This window comes from Leopardus geoffroyi, chromosome A3, assembly GCF_018350155.1.
Source record: "Leopardus geoffroyi isolate Oge1 chromosome A3, O.geoffroyi_Oge1_pat1.0, whole genome shotgun sequence".
Classification (NCBI taxonomy): Eukaryota; Metazoa; Chordata; class Mammalia; order Carnivora; family Felidae; genus Leopardus; species Leopardus geoffroyi.
In genome coordinates this window covers 60,913,581-60,940,842 of record NC_059336.1, presented here as the reverse complement: position 1 = coordinate 60,940,842, position 27,262 = coordinate 60,913,581, and the positions used below count along the sequence as shown (strand labels likewise).

The following is a 27,262-nucleotide window of genomic DNA, read 5'->3' as shown; positions in this document are numbered from 1 at the left end:
GAGTCCCTTATGGTTTGTTTCTCTCTCTCTCTCTTTTTTCTTTCCCCTATGTTCATCTGTTTTGTTTCTTAAGTTCCACATATGAGTGAAATTCTATGGTGTCTTTCTCTGATTTATTTTGTTTAGCATAATACACTCTAGCTCCATCCACATCATTGCAAATGGCAAGATTTCATTCTTTTTTATGGCTGAGTAATATCGATGCAGAAAAAAAGTATTGGACAAAGTGCAGCATCTGTTCTTGATAAAAAGCCTCAACAAAGTACAGAGAGGGAACATACCTCAACATCATAAAGGCCACATACAAAAGACCCACAGATAATACCATCCTCAATAGGGAAAAACTGAGAGCTTTTCCTATGTGGTCAGGAACAAGACAGAGATGTCCACTCTATTGTTATTTAACACAGTACTTGAAGTTCTAGCATTGGCAATCAGACAACAAAAAGAAATAAAAGACATCCAAATTGGAAAGGAAGAAGTCAAACTTTCACTATTCACAGATGACAGGATGCTCTATATAGAAAATCCAAAAGACTCCAACAAAACTGCTAGAACTGATCCATGAATTCAGTAAGTCACAGGATACAAAATCAATGTACAGATATCAGTTGCATTTCTATACACCAATAATGAAGCAGCAGAGAGAGAAATCAAGGAATTGATCCCATTTACAACTGCACCAAAACCCATAAGATACTTAGGAATAAACCTAACCAAAGAGGTAAAAGATGAGTACGCTGAAAACTATAGAACACTCATGAAAGAAACTGAAGAAGACACAAAGAAATGTAAAAATATTCCATGCTTGTGGATCATAAGAGAAATATTATCCAAATGTCTATACTACTGCCCAAAATCTACATAATCCCTATCAAAATAATACCAGAATTTTTCACAGAGCTAGAACAAACCTAAAATGTGTATGGAACCACAAAGGACCTCAATTGCCAAAGCAATCTTGAAAAAGTAAAGCAAAGCTGGTGGCATCACAACTCTGGGTTGCTATATTACAATCTGTATTACAAGCTATATTACAAAGTTGTAGTCATCAGGATGGTACAGTACTGGCACAAAAACAGATCAATGGAACAAAATAGAAAACCCAGAAATGGACCCACAACTATATGGTCAACTAATTTTTGACAAAGTAGGAAATTATATCCAATGGAAAAAATAATTGTTTTTAATATATTAACAGAGTTGTGCAAACATGCCACAATCTCATACTCTAGTGTTACAACTTTTTCATCATTCCAAAATGAAGCTCAGTATCGATTAACAGTCACTCTGCACCCACCCCACCTGCTGCAGCACCATCCTTAGGCATTCCCCAATCTATTATCTGGCTCTATAATCTGTCTTCTTTTAGACATTTCAAATAAATGGAATAACATAATTTGTATGTGGTCATTTGTGACTTGTTTCCTTTACCTAGCATAATGTTTTCAAGGATCATCCATGTTATAGCACATATCCATATTTCATTGCTTTTATTGCCAAATAACATTTGGTTGCATAGGTGTAGGAACATATAAGTTATTTAGACCTTCTGGCTAGTATAAATAATGCTGCTAAGAACATTTGTTCTTAGTTTTAGAGTGGACCTCTATTTTCATTCCTCTTTGATACACAGGAGTAAAGTTTCTGGACTTTATGGTAATCCTATTTTTAACATTTTGAAGAACTGCCAAAATATTTTCCAAAGTGAACTTATATTTCCAATAGCAATGTCTGAATTTTGAATGCTCCAAATTCTTTACATCTTTGCCAATACCTGTTATTGTTTTTAAAATTATTTTATAGCCATTCTAGTGGTTGTGAATTGGTATAGTTTTGATTTGCATTTCTCTGTTAATGATATTATGCACTTTTTCATGTACTTCTTGGCTATTTATGTCTCTTCTATAGAGAAATGTCTATTGAGATCTTTTGACAATTTTTTTAGTTATTAAGTTGTAAGAGTTCTTTATATTTTCTAGATACAATTCTCTTATATATATGCTTTATAATTTTTTAACCAGTCTGTGCATTATATTTTTAATTTATTGATGATATTATTTGCAGCACAAAAGTTTTTATTTTGATAAAATTATTTTATTTTTTCTTGTGTTGCTTGTGCTTTTGATGTGGATTATTTAACCAAAAGTCACAAAGGTTTACTTCTACTTCCTAATTAAGTTTTATAATTTTAGCTCTTACCTACAGGACTATAATCCATCTTATGGTATGTGATAGGAATCCAAGTTCATTCTTTTCCATGCAGATGTTCAGTTGTCCCAGTACCATTCATTGAAAAGACTATTCTTTCCCCATTAAATTGTACTGGCATCAATTTTTTGAAAATCATTTGGCCACAAATGTAAGAGTTTGTTTCTGGATTCTCAATTCTGTTCTACTGACTTACATGTCTTTTCTTATGCTAGTATTGCACTATCTTGATTACTGTAGTTTTGTAGTCAGTTTTGAAAATGGGAAGTGTTAGTTCTCTAATTTTGTTATTTTTCAAGATTGTTTTACTTGAACTTCCACATTAATTTTGTATCACCTTGTTAACTTCTACAAAGAAACAAGCTGGGATGCTGATAGGCATTGTATTAAATCTGTAGGTCACTTTAGGGTAGTATTACCTTTTTAACAGTGTTTAGTCTTCTAATCCATGAATATGGGATGTCTTTCCATTTATTTAGGTCCTCTTTAAATTTTTTTAGCAATGTTTTCTAGTTTTGTAAAGTATAAGTTTGGCACTACTTTTGTTAAATTTATTCCTAAGTACTTTATCTCCTCTTGATGCAATCCCATCTGATGGAATTGTTTTCATTTCATTTTTGGATTGTTCATTGCTAATATATAGAAATGTAATTGATTATTGTACACTGATCTTATATCCTGCAACCTTGATTAACTCATTTATTAATTTTAGGTTTTTAGCAGACTCCTTAGGATTTTTCATATCCAAGATCATGTCATCTATGAATAAAGATAGTTCTACTTCTTTACCAATCTGATGCCATTTATTTCTTTTTCTTGCCTAATTGCCCAGGTTAGCACCTCTAGTGCAGTGGTGAATTAGAAGAGGTGCAGACAGCATTCTTATCTTGCTACTGACAAGAAAAGGGGAAAGCATTCAGTCTTTCAACATTAAGTATGATATTAAGTCAGGGATTTTCACCAAAAACAAAATTTATCTTTAAACATTGGAAGACTTTACAACTAAAGCTACCTGGGTCTAAACGTTTCTTTATGGATGTTTTGAAATTACTAACTCAATTTAATTACTTGTTATAGATATATTTAGATTTTCTATTTTTTCTTAAGTCAGTTTCAGTACTTTCTGTCTTTCTGGGAATTTACATTGATTTCGCCTAAATTATGTAATTTTTGGCATTTAGTTGCTCATAATATTCCCTTATAATCCTTTTATTTTCTGTATGATTGGTAGTGATGTCCCCCTTTCATCCTTAATTTTAGTAATTTGACTTCTCTCTCACACACACACACACTCATTCTAACTAAAGTTTTATCAATTTTGTTGATATTGTGAAAGAACAACCTTTTGTGTTTTTTTGATGTTTTCTACTGTTTCCCATCTTGTTTTCTATTAATTCATGCTCTAATCTTTATAATTTCTTTCATTCCACTTCCTTTAGATTTAGTTTGCTTCTCTTTTTCCAGCTTAGATTAGTGATTTGAGATCTTTCTTCTTTTTAAAAAACATATAGACATAAATTATAAAGCTATAATTTCCCTGTAAGTATTGCTTGAATTGGCATCTTATAAATTTGGGCACATTTTTTCATTTTCAGTAATCTCATTTTCTTTATTCTTTGTGATTTCTTGAGTTACTGATATTGGGGAGTGCGTTGTTCAATTTCCATTTTCTTGTGAATTTCCCAAATTTCCTTCTTTTATTGATTCCTAATAATTGCATTCTGGTGGGAGAATATGATTTGAATCCTTTTAAATTTATTAAGGCTTGTTTTATGGCCTAACATTTGGACTATCCTAGAGGATCATTCATGTAGTTGAGAAAACCGTGTATTCTACTGTTGTTAACATGGATATGTTAACTCTAGTTTGATTTTAATTTTGTTGGAGTCTTCTATTTCCTTGTTGATGTTCTGCCTAGTTGCTCTCTTCCTTACTGAGAGTGCTGTATTGACGTTTCCAACTATTATTGTTGAACCGTTTACTTCCAGATAAATACAGAGATATTATTACTATATAGCTCTATTTCCTCCTCCCCTCTTTAGTGCTATTAGAATTTTACATGTTACATCTATATGAAATAAGTCCCATAATATATTGTTGTAATTACTTTTTAATTAATATATCTTTAAAATAAGTTGATAGAATAAAAGAGAGCAAGTATATAATAATCAAATTTAACAGATAAAGGATTCAAAGCAGCTATTCTAAATATTTTAGTTCAAATAACTATAAATATTTTAATATATAAGTAAATATTTTAGTTCAAAGAACTAAAGGAAACCATGTTTAAAGAAGTAAAGGAATGTATGATGACAATGTCTCATCAATAGAGAATAATAATAAGGATATAGAAATTATAAACTGTTCTCAAAGGCAGTTTCTTTTACTTGTTTTATTTACCTGTGGATGAGTCACACTTTCCTGTTTCTTTGAAAGTCAAATCGTTGTTGAAAATTGGACATTTAAGATACCATATTGTAACAACTCGGAATACTCGTGAATACTCTGAATACTCAGGAATACTCCTCCCCACCTCAGGGCTTATTGTGGTCTGTACTTCCTCCTGCCCTCCCACCCTCCCTCCTCTGGACAGTTTCCATTAAGTATATTTTCCTTGCAGTGTACAGCTTCTGATGTTGCTTCTCAAGGTATGTGCACAATCACTCTGATTCATTTACCATCAGCATGTTCATAGTCTCTCTAAACCATTCTCTTGGGATGACAGTGGATTTAGCCAGCCTACCTTTCTCTGTCCCTGATCTTGTATTAAGTTTCTAGCTGGCCTGTCTCTACTGATATCATCTAAATGTTAGCCTCTATTAATTGCTGGCTGACTACTCTACTGATGTTGACAATGGCCTAGGGGTATAAATTGCTTTACAGTCTGATGCAATTAAATTTGGATCCCTTCCAGGGCAGTTTTGGGTAAGTCTTTAAGGCTTGCTCTGACTCCAGGAGAGGTCCTTTTAGCTATCATTTTCCATGGTTCTTTATTAAACTTCTAAGTAGCCTATTGTTTTGCTTCTTGTTTTCATAAAGTTACTACTTCCTTCAAAAAACTTTCATTTCATGACTAACTGCTGAAATCCTTAGGATGAATTGGATAATGCAACAGCTGCCCTCCTGGGTTCAGGTGTTGCTCGTTCATGGAATCCATGCCAGAATCTGTGGTATACAACTTTTACATGACTCACTGGACTGGTCCCAGTGGTACTTCAACTTTTAGCCTTTACACCACAGCTATACTTTCTCTTCTACTTGGAAGGATAGCCACCTTTGCCACATCAACTTCTAAAAGTGGTAGGCCTTAGAGTCACAGCAGCAGCACAAGTACATCTTCTTGCCATGCTTTTCAAATGATGACTGACATTCCCTTCATCATCTCACTTCTGTGGTGGAGACCAAAGTGAAAGCACTTCTGCTTCATAATATTCAGAAACTTCTGCCCAGCTGAGAACCACTAGTTTCTTCTTAACTGTGTATCATCACTTTTTGAAAGCTCTCTGGCTATATATGCTCAAATTCCCACTTCTAGGAATACATCTTAAGAATAAAATGCAAAATGTGACAAAAGTTTTATGCAACAAAATAATTACAAGGTTGTTTTATATACAAATTAAAAATCTGAAATTTTTTATTGCCCAGCAATAGGGAAGTAGTGAAAAGTAGAATAGTCAACTGTAATATGCTACTATTGCAAATATGTAAAACAACATAAAAATCTGGCTAGGAAAAGAAAAGGGCTAAAAGGAAATAAAACAAAACATTTATTATAGGAGAATGGTTCTGAAATCCACTGTAACCTAAGATGATGATAACACTTTTAAAAATCTTTTGTTTCATTAAAAATTAAATGAGATTCTCCAAAGACTTCTCATATTATTCTGAAGGAAATCATCCGTAACACAACTATTAATTAAAGAACATTAAAGGAAGGGTATTTGGAATTCCTGTTCTTAACACTCCTCTTGAGAAGAGTTAGATAAGAGAAAGATATACTATATTTATTTGGAAAATAGAAAACTACGACCTAGGTGAATTGGTATGGTATATATATCTTAGTTTTGTGGAACATCTTCAAGAAGATGTGACCACCAATTCACCTATTAACTAGACCTGGACACTCAAAAGCTCTTTACTCCCTCCCCTGTCCTTGAAATGTGGGTTCCACTTGCCTCCCCCACTCCCAGAGGCTGCTCCAAGGACATAGCCTTGAGATAGTAATATATGATATTGAAAACACCTACACAGTATACATGACTGAGCCGACTTTGGGCCGCTTTATAAGGTTTTATGTATTGGTGGGTGAATGCAAGGATCCATTCATCTTGTTGCTGCCCAAGACAAACTTCATACATAAGTTCCTTTTGCAAATAAAACTGCCACCTCCCAACCTGGAGTGGTCTGCCTCGATTTTTGGCCTCTTCCTGCCCTCTGAGTACAGGGACTAATTTCAAATTACACCTGGGAAGCTCCCAGGAGGGTTATGAACTAACACTCAATAAATATATATTTTTTAAAACAAAGAAAACCAGGGCACCTGGGCACCGGGGCTGACTTTGGCTCAGGTCATGATCTCACAGTCCACGAGTTCAAGCCCCATGTCGGGCTCTGTGCTGACAGCTCAGACCCTGGAGCTTGCTTCAGATTCTGTGTCTCCCTCTCTCTCTGCCCCTCCCCAATTCTCTCTCTCTCTCTCTCTCTCTCTCTCAAAAAATAAGCATTAAAACTTTTTTTTAAAAACATAAAGCAAAGAAAACTAAGACTATAAAAGATTCTAAAATTCCTAATTCTAGTGCTTTAAATAATTTCCATTGGAGAATGAAGAAGGAGATATAGATCTTTTTCCTTTAACCTCTCCTTTCTCATTTAAAATTATCTGAGTGATTACAGGAATGCAAGCCTGGTTCAGAGTTCAAAAATCAATTAACATAACCAATCATAACAGGCTAAAGAAAAAAAAATCACACGAGTATATTAATTGATGCAGAAAAAGCAATTGACAAAAATTCAATACTCATTCATAATAAAAGTTCTCAGAAATATAGGAAGAAAGAAACTTCCCCAACTTGATAAAAAGCATCTACAAAATTGTACAGATAACAGTATACTTAATGGTAAAAGACTGACTGCTTTTCCCCTAAGATTGCAAGAAAGGACTTTCACCACTCTTCTTCAACATAGCACTAAACCACAGTAAAAAGGCAAGAAAAGGGATAAAAACTGAACACGAAGAAATAAAATCCCCATTTTCAGATAACATGCTTGTCTACATAAAAAATTTTAAGGAATCTACAGAAAAATTCCTAGATCCCGGAAGTGAGTTCAGCAAGGTCAGAGAACGTAAGATAAATATTCAAAAATCAATACTTCTATATACTTGTAATAAGCATAATGACAGCAAAATTAAAACTACAGTACCATTTACAGTAGCTCAAAAAAAGGGAAAATTTTTTGTGCTCTGTATTTGTAAATCTGACAAAACAGGTACAGAACTTACATGCTGAAAACTATGCACAGGTAATAAAAGAAATCAAAGAATATCTAAATAAGATATACCATGTTCATCAATTTGAAGCCTCAACATGGTAAGGATGTCAGTTCTTCCCAGGGTTAATGTGATTCCTATCAAAACCTCAGCAAGATTTTTTTTTTTTTTTTTTTTGCGAAAATAGACTATTCTAAAATTTATATGGAAAGGCAAGGAGATGAGAATAGTTAAGACAATTTTGAAAAAGCAGAATGAAGTGGATAAAATCAGTCTACCTGAGCTAAAGACTTATTATATAGCTACAGTAACCAAAACTGTGGTATTGGGTCAGACAGATATATAGACAAATGTAAAAGCATAGAAAACCAAGAAATATACCCACTCATATACATCCAAATGATTTTTCACAAATGTAAAAAAATCCATTTAATGGAGGATGAAATTCTTTTTCAACAAAATTACCAAAACAATTGGACACCCATAGGCAAAAAATGAACCTTGATGAAAACCTCACACCTTATGCAGTAATTGACTCAAAATGGATCATGACATTAAATGTGAAACATAAAACTATCACATTTTTAGAATAAATCTTAGGAAAAATCTTTGGGATTGAGAGCTGTGCAAAGTATTTTTACACTTAAAACCAAAAACACAATTCATAAAGGGAAAATTGATAAACTCCACATCATCAAAACTTAAACTTTCGCTCTGACAAAGACAATGATAAGAAGATGAAAACTTCTCACACTATGTGAGAAAATATTTGCAAACCACACACCTGATAAAGGACCAGTATCTAAAATATATAAAGAACTCCTAATACTCAGCATTTAAAAAGCAAACAATCCAATGATACAAAAGACATGTTTCACCAAAGAAAATATATAAAGACAAATCATCATATAAAAGTATGTTCCACTTCCTTAATTTAGGGAAGTGCAACTAGACCATAATACACATACACTATACACATATCAGAATGGTTAAAATAAAAAAAATAATGACACCACCAAATGCTGACAAAGATGTGGAAAACTGATCCTTCACACATTGTTGGTGGGAATGCAAAATGGTAAATAGTTTGGCACTTTCTTAAAAAATGAATCATACAACTACCATATGATCTAAAAACTGCATTCCTGGGCATTTACAGAAAAATGAAGACTTAGTTTCACACAAAAACATCAAGACAATGTTTACAATTGCTTTATTTGTAAGATCCAAAAACTGGAAATAGCCCAGGTGTTATTCAATGGATAATCAAACAAACTGTGTTACACCCATAGCATGGAATACTGCTTAGCAATGAAAAGGAATGAACTACTAGTATAAAACAACCTAGATAAATCTTCAGAGAATCATGCTGAGTGAAAAAATCCAATCCCAAAAGGTTACATACCATATGATTCTATTTATATAACATTCTTGAAGTGACAAAATTATAGAAATGGAGACTAGATTAGTGGTTGCTATGAGTTAAGGAGGGACTGGGGATAGGAGGGAAGTAGACAGGGTTACAAAAGGGCAACATGATGGATCCTGTGATGGAAATGTTCTATACCCTTCCTGATTCAATGTCAACATCCTGGTTGTGATATTATACAATAGTTTTTCAAGAGGTTACCATTGGGGAGACCAGGTAAAGGATACTTTGTGTTATTTCTTACAATCGCATGTGAATCTATAATACCTCAAAGTCAAATTTTAGTTTAGACAAAATTATTTGAGTGTCCCCTATATGCATAGTACAGCTAAAGAAATACAAAGATAAATATGATGGCTCTAACACTTGAAATTACAGTTTATTATGTAATGTATAAACACATATACATAAATAACTAAATTTCAAGGCAAAAAATTTTTAAATATTTTTTAATGTTCATTTATTTTTGAGAAAGAGACAGAGCATGAGTGGGGAGGAGAAAAGAAAGAGGGAGACACTGAATCAGAATCAGGCTCCAGGATCTGAGATGTCAGCACAGAGCCCAACGTGGGACTCAAACTCTCAAACTGCAAGATCATGACCTGAGCTGAAGTCGGATGCTTAACCGACTGAACCACCCAGGCACCACAAGGGAAAAAAGTTTTTAATTTTAGTTAGTTAACATAGTGTGCAATAGTGGTTTCAGGAGTAGAATTCAGTGATGTGTCACTTACATTCAACACCCAGTGCTCATCACAAGTGCCCTCCTTAATACCCATCACCTATCTAACCCATCTTCTACCTGCCTCCCTCCATGAATCCTCAATTAGTTCTCTTATTTTGTTCTTTGTGGTTTGTTTCCCTCTCTCTCCCCCTCCACCCTTCCCATACATGCATCTGTTTCATTTCATAATTCCACACAAGTGATATTATATAGTATTTGTCTTTCTCTGATTGACTTATTTCCCCCTAGCATAATACATTCTGGCTTCATCCATATCATTCCAAATGGTAAGATTTCATTCCTTTTGATGGCTAAGTAGTATTCCATTGTGTATATATACCACATCTTCTTTATCTATTCATCAGTTGATGGACATTTGGGCTCTCTCCATCGTTTGGCTATTGTTGTGATGCTGCTATAAATATTGGGGTGCATGTACCCCTTCTAATCTGTATTATTTTTCCTTTGGGTAAATACCTAACAGGGCAATTGCTGGATCATACGGTGGCTCCATTTTTAGTTTTTTAAGGAAATCCATAATGTTCTCCAGAGTGGCTGCACCAGTTTGCATTCCCACCAACGGTACAAGACGATTCCCCTTTTTCCACATCCTCACTAACACCTGTTGTTTCTTGTGTTGTTAATTTCAGTCATTTTGAAAGGAGTGAGGTGGTATCTCAACATAATTTTGATTTGTACTTCCCTGATGATGAGTGATGTTGAGCATCTTTTTGTGCATCTGTTAGCCATCTGGATGTCTTCTTTGAAAAGTGTCTGTTCATATCTTCTGCACATTTCTTAACAGGGTTGCTTGTTTCTTAAGTGTTGAATTTGATAAGTTCCTTATAGATTTTGGTTACATGTCAGGAGTATTTTAAAATGCAGTTAGGGGGCACCTGGGTGGCTCAGTGGGTTAAGCGTTGGACTCTTGATTTCGGCTCGGGTCATGATCGCAAGTTTGAGCCCTGTGCTGTCAGCATGGAGCCTGCTTGGGATTTTCTCTCTCCCTCTCTCTCTGCCCCTCCCCTGCTAGTGTGCACCCTCTCTTTTTCTCTCAAATAAATAAATAAACATTAAAAAAATACTGTTAGACTTAGCCTGGCCACTTTGCATCCATTAAGATAGCTATTATCATAAACAGGAAAAACAAAACTAAAACATAATCAGTGTTGGCAAGGATGTAGAGAAACCAGAACCCAAGTGCACTGTTGGTGGGAATGTAAAATGGTACAGTCACTGTAGAAAAAAGAACAAAATTTCCTCAAAAAAATTAAAAATAGAATTGCCATAAGATCCAGAAATCCAGTTTTCGATATAAATACAAAAGAACTAAAAGAAAGGCCTTGAAGAGATATTTGTACACTCATGGGCAAAGCAGCATTACTCACAATAACTAAAACATGGAAGCCATGCAACAGTCTACTGGATGATGAATGGATAAGCAAAATGTAGTATATTCATACAATGGAATATTATTCAGCCTTAAAATGGAAATAAATCCTGTAATATGCTACAACATTGATGCACCTTGAGGACATTATGCTAAGTGAAATAAGCCAGTCACAAAAAGACAAATACTATATGAATCCACTTATATGAGGCCCTTTGAGTAGTAAAAATCATAAAGAGAGAAAGTATAATGATGGTTGCCAGGGGCTTGGGAAAGGGGAGAATAAGAGGTTATTATTTAATAGGTATAGAGTTTCAGATTTACAAGATGAAAAGATATGGGCATGGACAGTGGTGAAGGCTGCACAACAATACGAATATATTTAATACCACTGAACTGTACACTTAAAAATGGTTAAGACAGAAAAGGTTATGTGTATTTTAACAAAATAAAAGAAAAAATAGAAAAAACTATGAGTAAAGAAGCTACAAAACTTGAAGTAACCATCCTTAAAATGTTTAAAAATTAATATAAACCACTTTCCACTTTATATACTGTTGTACCTTTAAGGGTAATGATTTTAAAGCTTAAAGAAAATTATTGGACTATATACTACTTAGTCATGATGTATTACCATTTTAAGAAACTTTGGGATAATATTTTCTGGTATTTCATCTTAATATTGTTTCAGTTGTAACGACATGTGTTAGTTTCCCAATTTGAAAACAGCAAGTAAAAAATATTTTTAAAGAAAAACTTAAGGACATATCATTTGAATTTTTACAGGGAGAATCTATTCATGAGTTACTTTCATCATTAAAAAGTTCTTGCTGAGGGGTGCCTGGGTGGCTCAGTCAGTTAAAAATCTTGACTTCAGCTCAGGTCATGATCTTGCGGTTCATGGGTTTAAGCCCATGTCAGGCTCTGTGCTGACAGCTGAGAGCCTGGAGCCTGCTTTGGATTCTGTGTCTCCCTCTCTCTTTGCCCCTACTCCGCTCACATTCTGTCTCTCTCTGTCTCTCAAAAATGAATAAACATTAAAAAAAATTGTTTTTAAAGTTCTTGGTGAAATAATAAAGGAAGAGTTGGAAAATTCTTGCATATACCACTTAGTTAATAAAATATTAACAGTGCATTCTTTTTTTACATTTTTTTTACATTTATTTATTTTTGAGAAACAGTGAGACAAAGCGTTAATAAAATATTAACAGTGCATTTTTTTTTTACATTTTTTTTTACATTTATTTATTTTTGAGAAACAGAGTGAGACAAAGTGTGAGTGGGGGAGGGGCAGAGAGAGAAGGAGACACAGAATCCGAAGCAGGCTCCAGGCTCTGAGCAGGTGGTCAGCACAGAGCCTGACGTGGGGCTCAAACCCACGAACTATGAGATCATGACCTGAGCTGAAATCTAATGCTCAACTGACTGAGCCACCCAGGTGCCCCAACAGTGGATTCTTAGAGAAACCAACAGACTCATGATTCTCAAATCCATCATATCCTCTTCACAAACAGTACACTAGAAAAATTTAAAAATGGGAACTGTAAAGATGACCACAATTTGTCAACTTTTTAAAAGTTTTTATTTAAATTCCAGTTAGTTAACATACAATGTAGTATCAGTTTCAGGTGTATGATATAGCGATTCAACACTTCTGTACAACACTTGGTGTTCATCAAAACAAGTGGACTCCTTAATCCCCATCACCTATTTAACCACCCCCCCACCCATCCACCTCTTCTCTGGTAACCATCAGTTTGTTCTCTGTAGTTAAGAGTATGTTTCTTGGTTTCTCTCTTTTTTTCCATTTGCTTATCTGTTTCTTAAATTCCACATGTAAGTGAAATAATACGGTATTTGTCTTTTACTTACTGACTTATTTCACTTAGTACAATACTCTCTAGCTCCATCCATGTCACTGCAAATGGCAAAATTTCATTCTTCTTTATGACTAATATTCCATTGTGTAAATATACCACATCTTCTTTATCCATTCATCAGTCGGTGGACACTGGGGCTGTTTCCAAAACTTGGTTATTGTAGATAATGCTGCTATAAACATCAGGATACATGTATCCTTTTGAATTAGTATTTTTGTATTCTTTGGGTAAATTCAATTACATTATACAACTTGTATACATATCCCCTTAGGATCAGGGCTCCAACTATCTCTCCAGATACATCTCCAGCCACATTGACCTGTGAATGCCACAATGGCCACTGCAAATCATTTACTATTCACTCAAGAATTCATTTATTTTTTTTAAATTTATTTATTTTGAGAGAGACAGAGACGGTGCAAGTGGGGGAAGTGCAGAGATAGAGGGAGAGGGAGAAAGAATCCCAAGCAGGCTTCACACTGTCAGCACAGAGCCCAATGTGGGCTCAAAACCACAAAGCCGTAAGATGATGACCTGAGCTGAAATCAAGAGTCAGACACTTAACCAACTGAGCAACCCAGGTGCCCCAAGAATTCATTTATAACTCCATACTGTTGTCTATGTTGCTGCTTCCTCTGAATGGGTGCTTTACTCCTTCTGAGCTCAGTAGTACATCCTTGTGAACTCCTCCCTGACACCCGTAGGCCAATTAGGAATTCCCTTTCTAAAACCCTGAATATTTTTTACTAATATAACATTCACACAAATAATTTGCATATCAATACTGGGAGGTCCTCGGGAGAAAAGGCCTATCTCTCTTTTTCTATTCTTTTTTCTTCCTTTTCCTTCTCTTCCTCTTCTTCTTCCTCCTCCTCCTCCTCTTCTTTTTTTGAGTATGTGTTATATTAGTTTCAGGAGTACAACATAGTGGTTCAATAACTCTGTATGTTAGGCTATGCTCACCACAAGTGCAGTTACCGTCTATCATCATGAATAATATTACAATACCATTGAATGTATTCCCTATGCTATACCTTTTATCCACATGACTTACTAATCCATAACTGGAAGCCTGTATCTCCTACTTTCCTTCACCCATTTTGCCTATCACCCCACTCCTCCCCTCTGGCAACCATCATTTTGTTCTCTGTATTTATGGGTCAGATTATTCATTTGTTTTGTTTTATAGATTCCACATATAAGTGAAATCATATGGTATCTGTCTTTCTCTGTCTGGTGTATTTCACTTAGCATAATATCCTCTAGATCCATTCATGTTTTGAACCTTTATTCATGGTGGCAAACACAATGTCAGCAGATACAATCGACTGAATTATAGCTTAAAATAAATTTAGCTTAAAAGAATACAATTAGTTGAGTAAATCCCAACCTCATAGTTCTTTGCTGATTTCTATGTCAATGTGTTTTATAATTCTTCTGGCTAAAAGTAAATGCATGCTCAAAGGAAAAGTTTCTGTTACTTCATGAATTGTTGGAACACAGCTGTGTTAGAAATTTATCTCTTGGACTTTAGAAATAAAATCTAAATTTAATAGACATGGCTTGATGTAATATTTTATAAAAACAATTTGTTTTTCTAAGATTATAGTAATTTTATAGTAGCAATAATATTAAAAGAACCACTTAAAAGTGTATTACATACCATTTCTATTTCTTGATCTTTAGCAACCAGCTGTCGATTAAGAAGTTCTTTGCTTGAGTCAAGTTTAATACAAAGTTCCCTTGTGGAAGATAAATCTGCAAGGGCAGACACTTTTTCAAACTGAACCTTCTGAAGTTCCTCTTCCATCTTTACAACAGACTTGTGTAAGGTAGAAATCTGGGACTTGTAAGACCTTTCTGCATTTAAGTGCTGCAAGGACAAAATTATTATATATATATGTATGTATATATATATATATATATATACACATATATATATATGTGTATATATATGTATATATATACACATATATATATATGTGTATATATATATATATATACATATATATATATACACACACACACACATATACACATATTTTTTTAACTTGAAAAAAAACAACAATATGGAAGACAAAATGAGGGAAATCTTTTGATAGTACACTTAGATTATAAGGAACTTTATACAATATAGGTGATAATAGTACATACAAAATACCCTGGGAAAGATAAATACAGCTTTCAAATGTCTATACATAAAATCCATGAGGTAAGGTGGTCAAATGGTCATTATTTTTAATGTGTTTAGAAAACAAGTTTTCCCACTTAAAAGTCTCAACTCCAAAGCTAGTTGCAGCACATATACGTTTGGTCTGTAGTTCTATTCTTGCCACAGTTTCAATTATTCTATAAGATAAATATCATTGTTGTTAAAGACAAAACTTTAGGGGCGCCTGGGTGGCTCAGTCGGTTAAGCGTCCAACTTCGGCGCAGGTCATGATCTCACAGTTCATGAGTTCGAGCCCCACGTCAGGCTCTGTGCTGACAGCTCAGAGCCTGGAGCCTGCTTCACATTCTGTGTCTCCCTCTCTCTCTGCCCCTTCCCTGCTCATGCTCTGTCTCTCTCTGTCTCAAAAATAAAAAAAAAATAAAATAAAGACAAAACTTTAGTCACTACTGTTTCACTCACAATACCCATTTTCCAATTTTTAAATGGAATGTTTATCTAGATCATAATATCATAAAATGAGGACTGACAGTTCTCTAGCACTTACTAATAACTCTGAGAGAAAAAAGACTCTGGGCAAATATAAATTGAGAATACAGCCACATGGGGGGCACCTGGGTGATTCATTCAGTTGAGTGTGCAACTCTTGATTTTGGCTCAGGGTCATGAAATTGAGCCCTGTATTGGGCTCCACACTGAGTGTGGAGCCTGCTTAAAATTCTTTCTCTCTCTCTCTCTCTCTCTCTCTCTCTCTCTCTCCCTGCCTTGCTCCTCCACTTGTACTCTCTCTCTCTCTCAAAAAAAAATACATCCACATTATGGGAAATAAGCATATTTTTAAAACTGCAATATGAAAATATTTTTTTAATGTTTATTTTCATTTTTGAGAGAGAGAGAGAGAGAGAGAGAGAGAGAGAGAGAGAGCACATGAGCAGGGAAGGGGCAGAAAGAGACAAAGACAGAATCAGAAGCAGACTCCAGGCTCTGAGCTGTCAGCATAGAGCCCAACAGGGGTCTCAAACTCACGAACCACAAGATCATGACCTGGGCCAAAGTTGGAAGCTTAACTGACTGGGCCACCCAGGAGCCCCTAAAAACTGTAATATAAGATTCAAGTCATATAATTTTTTTCAAAAGCTCTAGATAATACCCCCTCCTTTTTACTGTTTCAGAGACATGTCTTAAATAAGTGCACTGCAGAGAAGTTTTTGCTATTGTGTGAAACTGACAGAACTGACAAATAAAGAAATTTTTCTGCTTTTATAAGTACACAGCACAAAAAAATTGTTCCTGGAATAAGTTGTTTGGCCACAATTTTCCCTTTCTTCCTTCTTCACTCCCTCTATTTCTCACTCATTTTTCAGACAACCTTCTATCCATCCACCTACCCATCCGTCTGCCCATCCATTCCATTTTTTTAGTATATTCTGTGTTCCAGTCAATGCACCTAGATGCATATCCAATGATAAGCAAAATAGTCTTTGCTCTCATGACATTCCAGACTATGGGAGAGCCATGCATCAATCAAATAATCACAGAAATGACTATATAAATACATATTAAGCAAATACTTCTAGAGAAAAAAGCTGTATGACAAAGGAAATTGACCTAAACTAAGAGGATCAGAGAAGTCAGGAAAAGGTTCCCTGATAAATGACACATGAACTGAGATCTGAATGGTGAATAGATATACAATGTATGTTGGGGAAGGGAGTTTTTCGAATTGGAGGAATGCTAAATATAAAGGCCCTAAAGGGAGTATGTGGAAGGAGGGAAAATGACATGCTCCAACAACAGAGAGAAGACTAGTATGACTGGAACTCAGAAGCCACAGAGAAGAGTGATAGGAGATGCAGTTGAAAAGCTATAAAATAAACTCACAAGTCAGCCTGATAAGCTGGGTTAAAATTTAGGTTTTTACCCAATGAAATATTTTTTTTCTTTTTTAAATTTTATTTAACACAAAGCTACAGTGTCATAATGGTTTCAGGAGTAGAATTTGGTGATTCATCACTTACATATAACACCCAGTGCTCATCCCAACAAGTGTCCTCCTTAATACCCATCTCGCATTTAGCCCATCTCCACACCCAACACCCCTCCATGAACCCTCAGTTTTTTCTCTATATTTAAGAGTCTCTTATGGTTTGCCTCCCTCTTGGTTTTTATCTATTTTTCCTTCCCTTCCCCTATGTTCATCTTTTCTGTTTCTTAAATTCCACATATGACTAAAATCATATGATATTTGTCTTTCTCTAATTTCACTTAGCATAATACATTCTAGGTCCATCCACATTGTTGCAAATGGCAATATTTCATTCTTTTTGATCACCAGGTAATGTTCTATTGCATATCTTTATCCATTCATCAGTCAATGGACATTTGAGCTCTTTCCAAAATATGGCTATTGTTGATAGTGCTGCTATAAACACTGGGGTGTATTTTCCCCTTTCAATAAGCATTTTTGTATCCTTTAGATAAATACCTAGTAGTGTGATTGCTGAGTCATAGGGTAGCTCTACTTTTAATTTTTTGAGGAACCTCCATACTGTTTTCCAGAGTGGCTGCACCAGTTTGCATTCCTATCAGCACTGCAAAGGGTTCCACTTTCTCTGCATCCTCACCAACATCTGTTGTTGCCTGAGTTGTTAATGTTAGCCATTCTGACAGGTGTGAAATGGTATCTCACTTTTGATTTGTATTTCCCTTCTGATGAGTGATGCTGAGCATCTTTTCATGTGTTGGTTGGCCATCTGGATATCTTCTTCGGAAAAGAATTTGCTCATGTCTTTTGCCCATTTCTTCACTGGACTATTTGTTTTTTTGGGTGTTGAGTTTGGTATGTTCTTTATAGATTTTGGATACTAACCCTTTATCCAATATGTCATTTGCAAATATCTTCTCCCATTCTGTTGGTTGTCTTTTAGTTTTGTTGACTGTTTTCTTCACTGTGCAGAACATTTTTATTTTGATGAGATCCCAATAGTTCATTTTTGCTTTTGTTTCCCTTACCTCTGGATACATGTCTAGTAAGAAGTTGCTGCAGCCAAGGTCAAAGAGGTTGTTGCCTGTTTTCTCCTCTAGGATTTTGATGGTTTCCTGTCTTACATTTAGGTCTTTCATCCATTTTGAGTCTATTTTTGTGAATGGTGTAAGAAAGTGGTCTTCTGCATGTCACTGCCAAGTTTTCCCAACACCATTTGCTGAAGAGATTGTTTTTTTCCCATCGGATATTCTTTCCTGCTTTGTGAAAGAGTAGCTGGCCATACATTTGTGGGTCCATTTCTGGGTTCTCTATTCTGTTCCATCCATTGATCTATGTGTCTGTTTTTGTGCCAGCACCAGCTTTGTAATACAGCTTGAAGTCTGGAATTATGAGGCCTCCAGCTTTGTTTTTCCTTTTCAATATTACTTTGGCTATTCGGGGTCTTTTCTGGGTCTATATGAATTTTAGAATTGTTTGTTCTAGCTCTATGAAGAATGCTGGTATAATTTTGATAGGGATGGCATTGAATGTGTAGATTGTTTTGGGTAGTAATGACATTTTAACAATATTTGTTCTTCCAATCCGTGAGCATGGAATGTTTTTCCATTTCTTTGTGTCTTCTTCAATTTCTTTTGCAAGTGTTCTGTAGTTTTCAGCATACAGATCTTTTTACCTATTTGGTTATGTTCATTCGTTGGTATTTTACGGTTTTGGTGCAATTATAAATGGGATTTATTCCTTGATTTCTCTTTCTACTGCTTCATTATTGATTTTTGAAATACAACTGATTTCTGTACATTGATTTTATATACTGTGGTTTTGCTGAATTCATGTATCAGTTCTAGCAGTTTTTTGGTAGAGTCTTTCAGGTTTTCCATGTAGAGTATCATGTCATCTGCAAAGAGTAAAAGTTTGACTTCTTCCTTGACAATTTGAATGCCTTTTACTTCTTATTGTTGCCTAATTGCTGAGGCTAGGATTTCCAACACTATGTTGAACAACAGTGGTGAGAGTGGACATCCCTGCCATGTTCCTAACATGATTAGGGGGAAAGCTCTCAGATTTTCCCCATTGAAGATATTAGCTTTGGGTCTTTCCTACATGGCCTTTATGAAAAGAGGGAGGTGATATGACTAGCTTTATGTTTTAGAAAGATAACACTGAACATTTCAGGTTCTAGTAAGACAGTTGATTCAGCTAAGAGGAAAATAGTTTTGGGGTTTTTTTTGTATAAAATAGAAAAAAAATATTTTCACAATTCATAGCTGAGCTTGCAGGAAAGAAACAGTCTCATATACCAAAGACAAAAACAAAAAACAAAAAAACTAACAAACAAAACAAACAAACAAACAAACAAAAACAAAGACAGAGCATGAAGCAAACAATAAGGCCTGAAACTAAGAGTTGGGGGTAGGGAGACCCAGTGACAGTAAAAGGCTTGTTTCAAAATTCAAGCAACACAGGGAATAAGAAGTAGGACTAATGGATAGTTGCCTCTGGGACCTCTACATAATCTGGAATCTTTGAAAGGAGACTCCAGAGGAAAAATCCACTCAACCTCACAGAGATATAAGCAAAAGTTTATCTTCTTCTACCCTCTGGATAGGGAAAAACGTCTTCTGTAAGAAAACTTAGGTCTGACTTTACTCAGTTTTGTAGTTTGACTTCACACTATCTATTCCTAATTCTCAACTCTAACATGAAATTTGTCCCACGCCAATGATAATACAGAGTCCCTTTGTAGAAGCAAACTCATCTCCCTGGCCATGTAAGATTCTTTAGAGGGGGGAAATTCCTGCTTCAAAGGAGCCTAAAAACTCAGGGGGATCCCATCCACCATGAGTGAGAGTCAGAGGAACATAACTAACACACACCAGGATCAGACTTCTAGGACTTCAAGCTATTGAACAAAATATTGGAGAAGGCATAAAAATATGCTCAAAAGTTTTAAAGATATTAAATAAAAAATTGAAAAGAATGAGATGTAGGGGAAAAAAACCATGAAAATCTGAAGACAAACCAAATAGAACTTCTGGAAAGAAGGTAAAAGTAGTAAAGAAAATGAAAAACAATGAATGTATCAAAAAACAGGTACAGCTGAAGAGGAATGAATATACTAAAAGCACAGAGCACAGTACAGAGAGATAAACATATGGAAACTATGATAAGAAAGATTAATAAAAATTTGGACTAGGAGATCCAACAAGCATATTATAAAAGTTGAGGGAAACAGTAGAGCAAATTTAAAGGCAGTAATGTTCAAATAAATAACATCTGAGAATTTTTCCAGAACTATTAAAAGGCATGAATACTCTGAAAAACTGCAAACCAAAGCCTCCCTCAAACAATACATACACATGATAGTCAAACTAAAAAGAGAAAAAGAAGATCTTAAAAGAAAAAAATGACAAAAGGTAGACTTAGAAAGAAGATCAATTAGAATGAGAACAGACTTCTCATTACTTTTAAAGTTATCAAAAGAAAATAACTGTCAACCTAGAATTCTATACTCAGCTAAACTAATACAGAAGAATAAGGGTAAAGTGAATCCATTTTAGGCAAAGATTGAGAAAATTAACTCACAAGTCAAAGAAAGGTAGTAGTTTCAAGAAAGGAAATTAAACTTCAAAGGAAGAAATAGAACACAAAAAGCAATGTTGAAAAATTCTGTAAACATATAAGTGAATATAAATAAGCATTGACTAAAAGAATAAGAACAAGAGTAGTGATTTATTTATTTATTTTTGCATGAAAGTAGTGATTTATTTTTAAGGCTATAAAAAATCAATGTGGATCTAAAATAGTACACAACCTTATGAAAGATTGGTGTGTGGGGGGGCGGGGAGGGAGAGAATAAGAAAGGACACTCACTAGTAAGCAGGATGTTGCGCTCAATATTCAAATATTCCTAGGACAACATACTGTTTAGAAGAAGGGCTGGAAATACTAACAACAGATTTTGTTAAATATGCATATTACAAATTTAACTACCAAAAGAATAGAGAATATATAACTTCTGAACCAACAAATAGTGGGGGTAGAAAGTGCATAAAGAAAACAAACATATATAAGATAAAAGGAAGGAAAGAATTAACATAAAAGAATCATGACAAGTAGAAAGTACAAAATACAAAATAAATTAGAAATGATAAATATAAATGTGCCAGTAATTCAAACAAAAACAAATGGATTAAACTTATTAGTTAATAGAAAGATACTCTCAGACTGAATTTTTTAAATTAGGCTATATGCTGTTTATTAGAGACAGATGAAAAGGACTAAGAAAAGATATATAATACTTCTGTTTCCAGCCTTCATAGAATAACCGAGACTGAATGTATCTCCTACTGTTAACAACTGGAAAACTAGGAAGGAAGGAAGGAAGGAAGGAAGGTTTCCAAATATAGAACAACAGGCAGCAACAGGGCTGTGATCTCTGAGAGAAGGAAAACAAACAAGATGAGCCCTACAATCATTCCAGCTTTCTATCAGGAGACAATTTTCCAGTCTTCAGTTCAGGGAAAGAAATTTCAATCAAAGCACCGTTGATATGCTGATATGAGGAGACAGAAATAAGCGTGTGAAATGTGTGGGGTATAATTTCAGAAATGAAGTGTCTACACACACAAAAAGACATCCAGAAATTTCCCCAGGAGTTTCCTTGAGTCTGATACTGAATACTCAGCCATGAATATATAGAGTCAAACTCTAGAAGGCTGGGAAAGAACCCCCAGAGAGCTCTAAAGTAAACAAAACCACAGCTGATACACAGCTGGGAAAATGTGTTTGAACCTGCTGAAATGAAGAGTCCTTAATGAACACCCTGGTTGGGCACTTAATAGAGAACACAGAAGGGTCACACCATAGTGGTAGGGTTATACTAGTCTTAGAGAAAAAGCTAATTTAAACCTGCCCCATCAAAGCTTAAAGATAATCTCGAAAGTATTGGTTGATCTGCAAGCAATTTAACATCCTGCCAGGAAAAATATAACACTCTTAAAAGGAAAACGACAAAGTCTAACATTCAACAAAGTAAAATTCACAATGTCCAGCACCCAATTTAAAAAATACCAGACACGTGAAGTTGCAGAAATGTAACCTACAGCAGGATACAAATCAGTCAATGTAAATAGATTAAAAATTGACAAAGGTCATGGTATTAACAAGGGCTTTAAAACAGCTATCGGGGCGCCTGGGTGGCGCAGTCGGTTAAGCGTCCGACTTCAGCCAGGTCACGATCTCGCAGTCCGTGAGTTCGAGCCCCGCGTCGGGCTCTGGGCTGATGGCTCAGAGCCTGGAGCCTGTTTCCGATTCTGTGTCTCCCTCTCTCTCTGCCCCTCCCCCGTTCATGCTCCGTCTCTCTCTGTCCCCAAAATAAATAAACGTTGAAAAAAAAAAATTTAAAACAGCTATCATCCATGATACAAGAGATAGTAATATAGTCTGAATTAACCCAATGTCACAAACAACTAGACAAATGGACAAAATATAGGAAGAAAAACTTGTTTACACACAATGGATAGGTAACAGAGAACTATGATCTCTAAGGGAAAGAAAACAAACAAGGTGAACCCTATCATTGCCATAGCATCTTGCTTAGGTGCAAATTCTGGATGATGAAGAAAAAGGAACCAAAACACAGTCTAATTATATCAATGAGTTTGAAAGATAAATATCAGAATTCAGGGAAGCCAAGGTGTCTAGAATTTGTGGAGCAGATCACCAGAGAAAAGGGAGCTATACAGAGATGGAGTTCCAGAAATCTGCACATACATGAGTGAAACTCATGAATGAAGCCAGGAAAAGAACTTCCTAGAAAAGAACAATTATCAGGAAAACTGTGAGCTAGGCAATTCCCACATCTGATATAGGGCCAGAATGCATTCAAAATCTCATCATCAAGAGTGGAGACACTTTGATGTCACTGACTATACAAGGCATTCAACAGAAAAGTAGGAACTCAATAGAGAACCCACGAAGGTCACATCTTAGTAGAGGGTAAAGGTTATCCCTATTCTAGAGCTATCCTAAGGAGTTTATAAATAATCCTCAAAAAAATAAAGTGAATGTCAAGTAACTTAGTTTGGCAAGATAAATCCAATACTTTCAAAATCCAGTTCTCAACAATGTAAAATTAACAACATCCAGAATACAATCATAACTCACTAAGTGGGGCCAGAAGTAGGAAGATGAGATCCATAATCAAGAGAAAAGTCAGTCAACACAGAATCAAATGTGTCAGACATAATGAAATTAGCAAACAAGGACACTGAAACAAATACTATAAATGCACTAAATAGGCATTTAAGGACTTAAAGGGAAAAAAAGAAGAAGAAAAGTAAAATACATTCAAAAGAACCAAATGGACTACCTGAAGATGAAAATATAATCTCTGAAATAAAAACTTCACTGAGGGGCGCCTGGGTGGCACAGTCGGTTAAGCATCCGACTTCAGCTCAGGTCACGATCTTGTGGTCCTTGAGTTCGAGCCCCGCGTCAGGCTCTGGGCTGATGGCTCAGAGCCTGGAGCCTGCTTCCGATTCTGTGTCTCCTTCTCTCTCTGCCCCTCCCCCCTTCATGCTCTGTCTCTCTCTGTCTCAAAAATAAATAAACGTTAAAAAAAAAAATTTAAAAACTTCACTGAATGGAATTAACAGCATATCAGATATGTCAGAAGATCACTAAATGTGAAGACACAAAAAATGGCAACTATACAAAGTGAGGCAAAAAGATAAGAAGATCGGGGAAAAATGTATAGATTATTAATGATCTGTTGAGCAATATCAAGTATCTAATGTACTTTCAATTCAAGTTCCAGGAAAATATGAGAAAGAGTAAGAAACACTTAAGAAATAACGGTCAAATATTTTCTAAATTCGATGAAACTTATAATGAAATATTATAAACATAAGGAAAACAACATTAATTTCAACTGTGGAACATTCTATTGCTGAAAGCCAGGGGTAAAGAGAAAAAAAAATTTAACCAGCTGAACTTGACTTCAGATTTCTGTCTAGAAACTACACAAGGCAGAATATAAGGAAAAAGAAAAAGAGCGAGAGGCAAACCAAGAAACAGACTTTTACCTATAGAGAACAAACTGATAGTTACAAGAAGGAAGTTCAGTGGGGATAGGTAACAGGGATTAAGGAGTTCACCTGTGATGAGCACCAGGTGTTGTACAGAATTGTTGAATCACTTTATTGTACACCTTAAACTAATATTACACTGTATGTTAACCTACTGGAATTTAAATTAAAACTTTAAGAAAAAAGAAACAACTTTGCCAAAATGCTCAAAAAAACAAACCACAACAGCAAAAAACAATTCCTACCAACTTATAATTCTCTACTCAGCAAATACATTCTTCAGAAATGAAGGTGAAATAAACACTTTTTAACATAAATAAGACCTGAGTTGATGCCAACAGAACTGCAAGAAATGTTTAAAAGAAATTATTCTAGCAAAAAGAAAATGAGAGTCAATGAAGACTTGGATCCACTCAAAGGAATGAAGAGGAAAAAAGAAAAAAGTAAATATGTGGATGAATAAAAAAGCCTTTCATTCACCTCACATTTTAATTTATTTAAAGTGAAATGATGAGTTTAAAGTGAAAATAATGCACTATGGGGAACACAATATATGAAGAAGTAAAATGTAAGAACATTAGGATAAATGATAGGACATAGGAAATAAAAGTGTACTATGAAGTAATATATTATTTGAAGGTAGACTATGACAATTAAGAGACGCATGGTATATACTGTAGAAAAAGAAGTTAAAAAAAAGATGTATGGCCTATATGACCATAATTAAGATAGAATATAATATTTAAAACTCACTATAAAAGAAGGCAGGCAAGGTGGCACAGGCACAAAGCATCCTGGAACACTCCAGGCCCACACCTGCATTGGCTCCAGCAACCTGCCAAGGTGCCCCACCCGTGGAATGCCCCAACTTGCACCCATATCAACTTCAGCCATCATACCATAATGCCTTCTATATAGAAAGACACCTCCCCCCCCCCGCCCCGACTTGTACCCATTTCAGCATTTCAGCTTCAGCTGTCCTGCTAGAGTGCCCTCTGTACAAGGAGTCCCAGGACCACTTAAGCTTCCACTCACTTCAGCTTCAACTGTCCAACCAAGATGCCCTCTGTGCAGAGAATCCCAGGACTGCCCAAAACCATGCTCACTTTAGCTCCAGTCATCCCACCAGGGCAGCCCCAGCACTGAGTGTCCCAGATTCCCCAGCCCATCCAGCCACAGCTTGAGCCAGCCAGTGAAATTCACCAGACACACCCAGCCTACAAAGGGAAAGATTATACACAAGAAAGTTACTTCAAGTTTAGGAAAAGTAGTTGTTTTGCCTAATTCATAAAATAAACATAGAAAGTCAAGGAAAATTAAGACAGAGGAAATATGCTCCAAATAAAAGAAAACATACAAAGCCTTAGAAAAAAAACTAAATAAAATGGAAATATCCAACCTACCTGACAAAAATATCAAAGTAATGATAATAAACATGCTCATTACACTGGAGGGAAGACTGGATGAACTCAGAACTTCAGCAAAGAGATAGAAAATATTAAAAAAGAACCAATTAGAGTTGAAAAATATAATTACCAAAATGAAAAAATACACTAGATGGAATCAACAATAGATTAGAAGACAGAGAAGAATGAATCAGCAATGTGGAAAACAGGGTAACAGAAAGTACCCAAGCTAAACAACAAAAAGAAAAAGGAATTTTAAAAATGAGCATAGGTTAAAGGATCTCTTAGTCAACATCCAGTGAAAAAATATTCCCATTATAGGGGTTCCAAAGGGAGAAGAGGGAGAAAAGGATAGAAAGCTTATTGGAAGAAGTAATATCTAAAAACTTCCCTAACCTTGGGAAGGAAACAGACATCCAGGTTCAGAAAACACAGAAAGTTCCAAATGAGATGAACCCAAAGAGTTCCACATCATGACTTAGTTAAAATGTCAAAGATTAAAGATACAGAGAGACTTTTATTTATTTTTATTTATTTGAAAGAAAGAGAGTGCATGCAAGAGCAGGGGAGGGGAGGAGAGAGAGAGAAGGAAAGAGAGAGAAAGAAAGAAAGAGAGAGAAATAGAGAAAGAGAATATCTTAAGCAGGCTCCATGCTCAGCATGGTGCCCAACATAGAGCTCAATCCCACAACCCTGGGATCATGACCTGAACCAAAACGAAGATTCAGACACTCAACCAACTGAGCCACTCAGGCACCCTAAAGAGAATTTTAAAAACAGTAACAGAGAAGAAACTAGTTACATACAAGGCAAACCCCATAAAGCTACCAGCTGATTTTCAGCAGAAACTTTGCAGGCCAGAAGAGAGTGGCATGGTATATTCAAAGTCCTGAAAAGAAAAAACCTACAACCAAGAATACTCTACTCAGCAAGGTTATCATTCAGAATTGAAGGAGAGACAAAGAATTTCTGAAAAAAATGAAAGTTAAAGTAGTTCACCACCACTAAACCAGCCTTACAAGAAATGATAAAGGGACTTAATTTAAGTAGAAAATCCCATAATTACAAGAAAATTATAAAAGGAAAAAATTTCATGAGTAAAAGAAAATATACAGTAAAAGTAGTAGTCACTTACAAAGCTAGTATGAAAGTTAAAAGGGAAAAGTAGTAAAATCAATTATATCTAAAAAAGGTAGTCAGTGAAACTCACAAAATAAAAATATGTAAAACATGACAACATATTCATAAAATACGAATATGAAGGGAAGGAGGGAATAAAAATAAAGTTCTTTTAGAATGCATTAGAAGTTAAGTGACCATCAACTTAATATAGACTGCTGCCTACTTATGATGTTATATGTGAACCTCATGGAAACCACAAACCAAAAACCTATAATAGATACACCAAAAAAATAAAGAAAAGGAAAGTCAAGCATAACACCAATCACAAGGAAAGAGAGCAAGAGAAGAAACAGACAAGAACTACAAA

At 35.2% G+C, this 27,262-nt stretch overlaps 1 protein-coding gene across 10 annotated transcripts in view; it reads right to left on the bottom strand.

Moving 5' to 3' along the window:
• TSGA10 (testis specific 10) overlaps nt 1–27,262 on the bottom strand; it is a 166,595-nt gene that overhangs the window by 13,898 nt on the left and 125,435 nt on the right. For 8 of the 10 annotated variants that reach the window (XM_045445754.1, XM_045445749.1, XM_045445753.1 and 5 more), the window contains one exon: nt 14,786–14,995. The exons of the other annotated variants lie outside the window; for them this stretch is intronic. In XM_045445754.1, the coding sequence (XP_045301710.1) occupies nt 14,786–14,995 (210 nt within the window). The remainder of the gene's footprint in view (nt 1–14,785; nt 14,996–27,262) is intronic. 10 annotated transcript variants of the gene reach the window in all.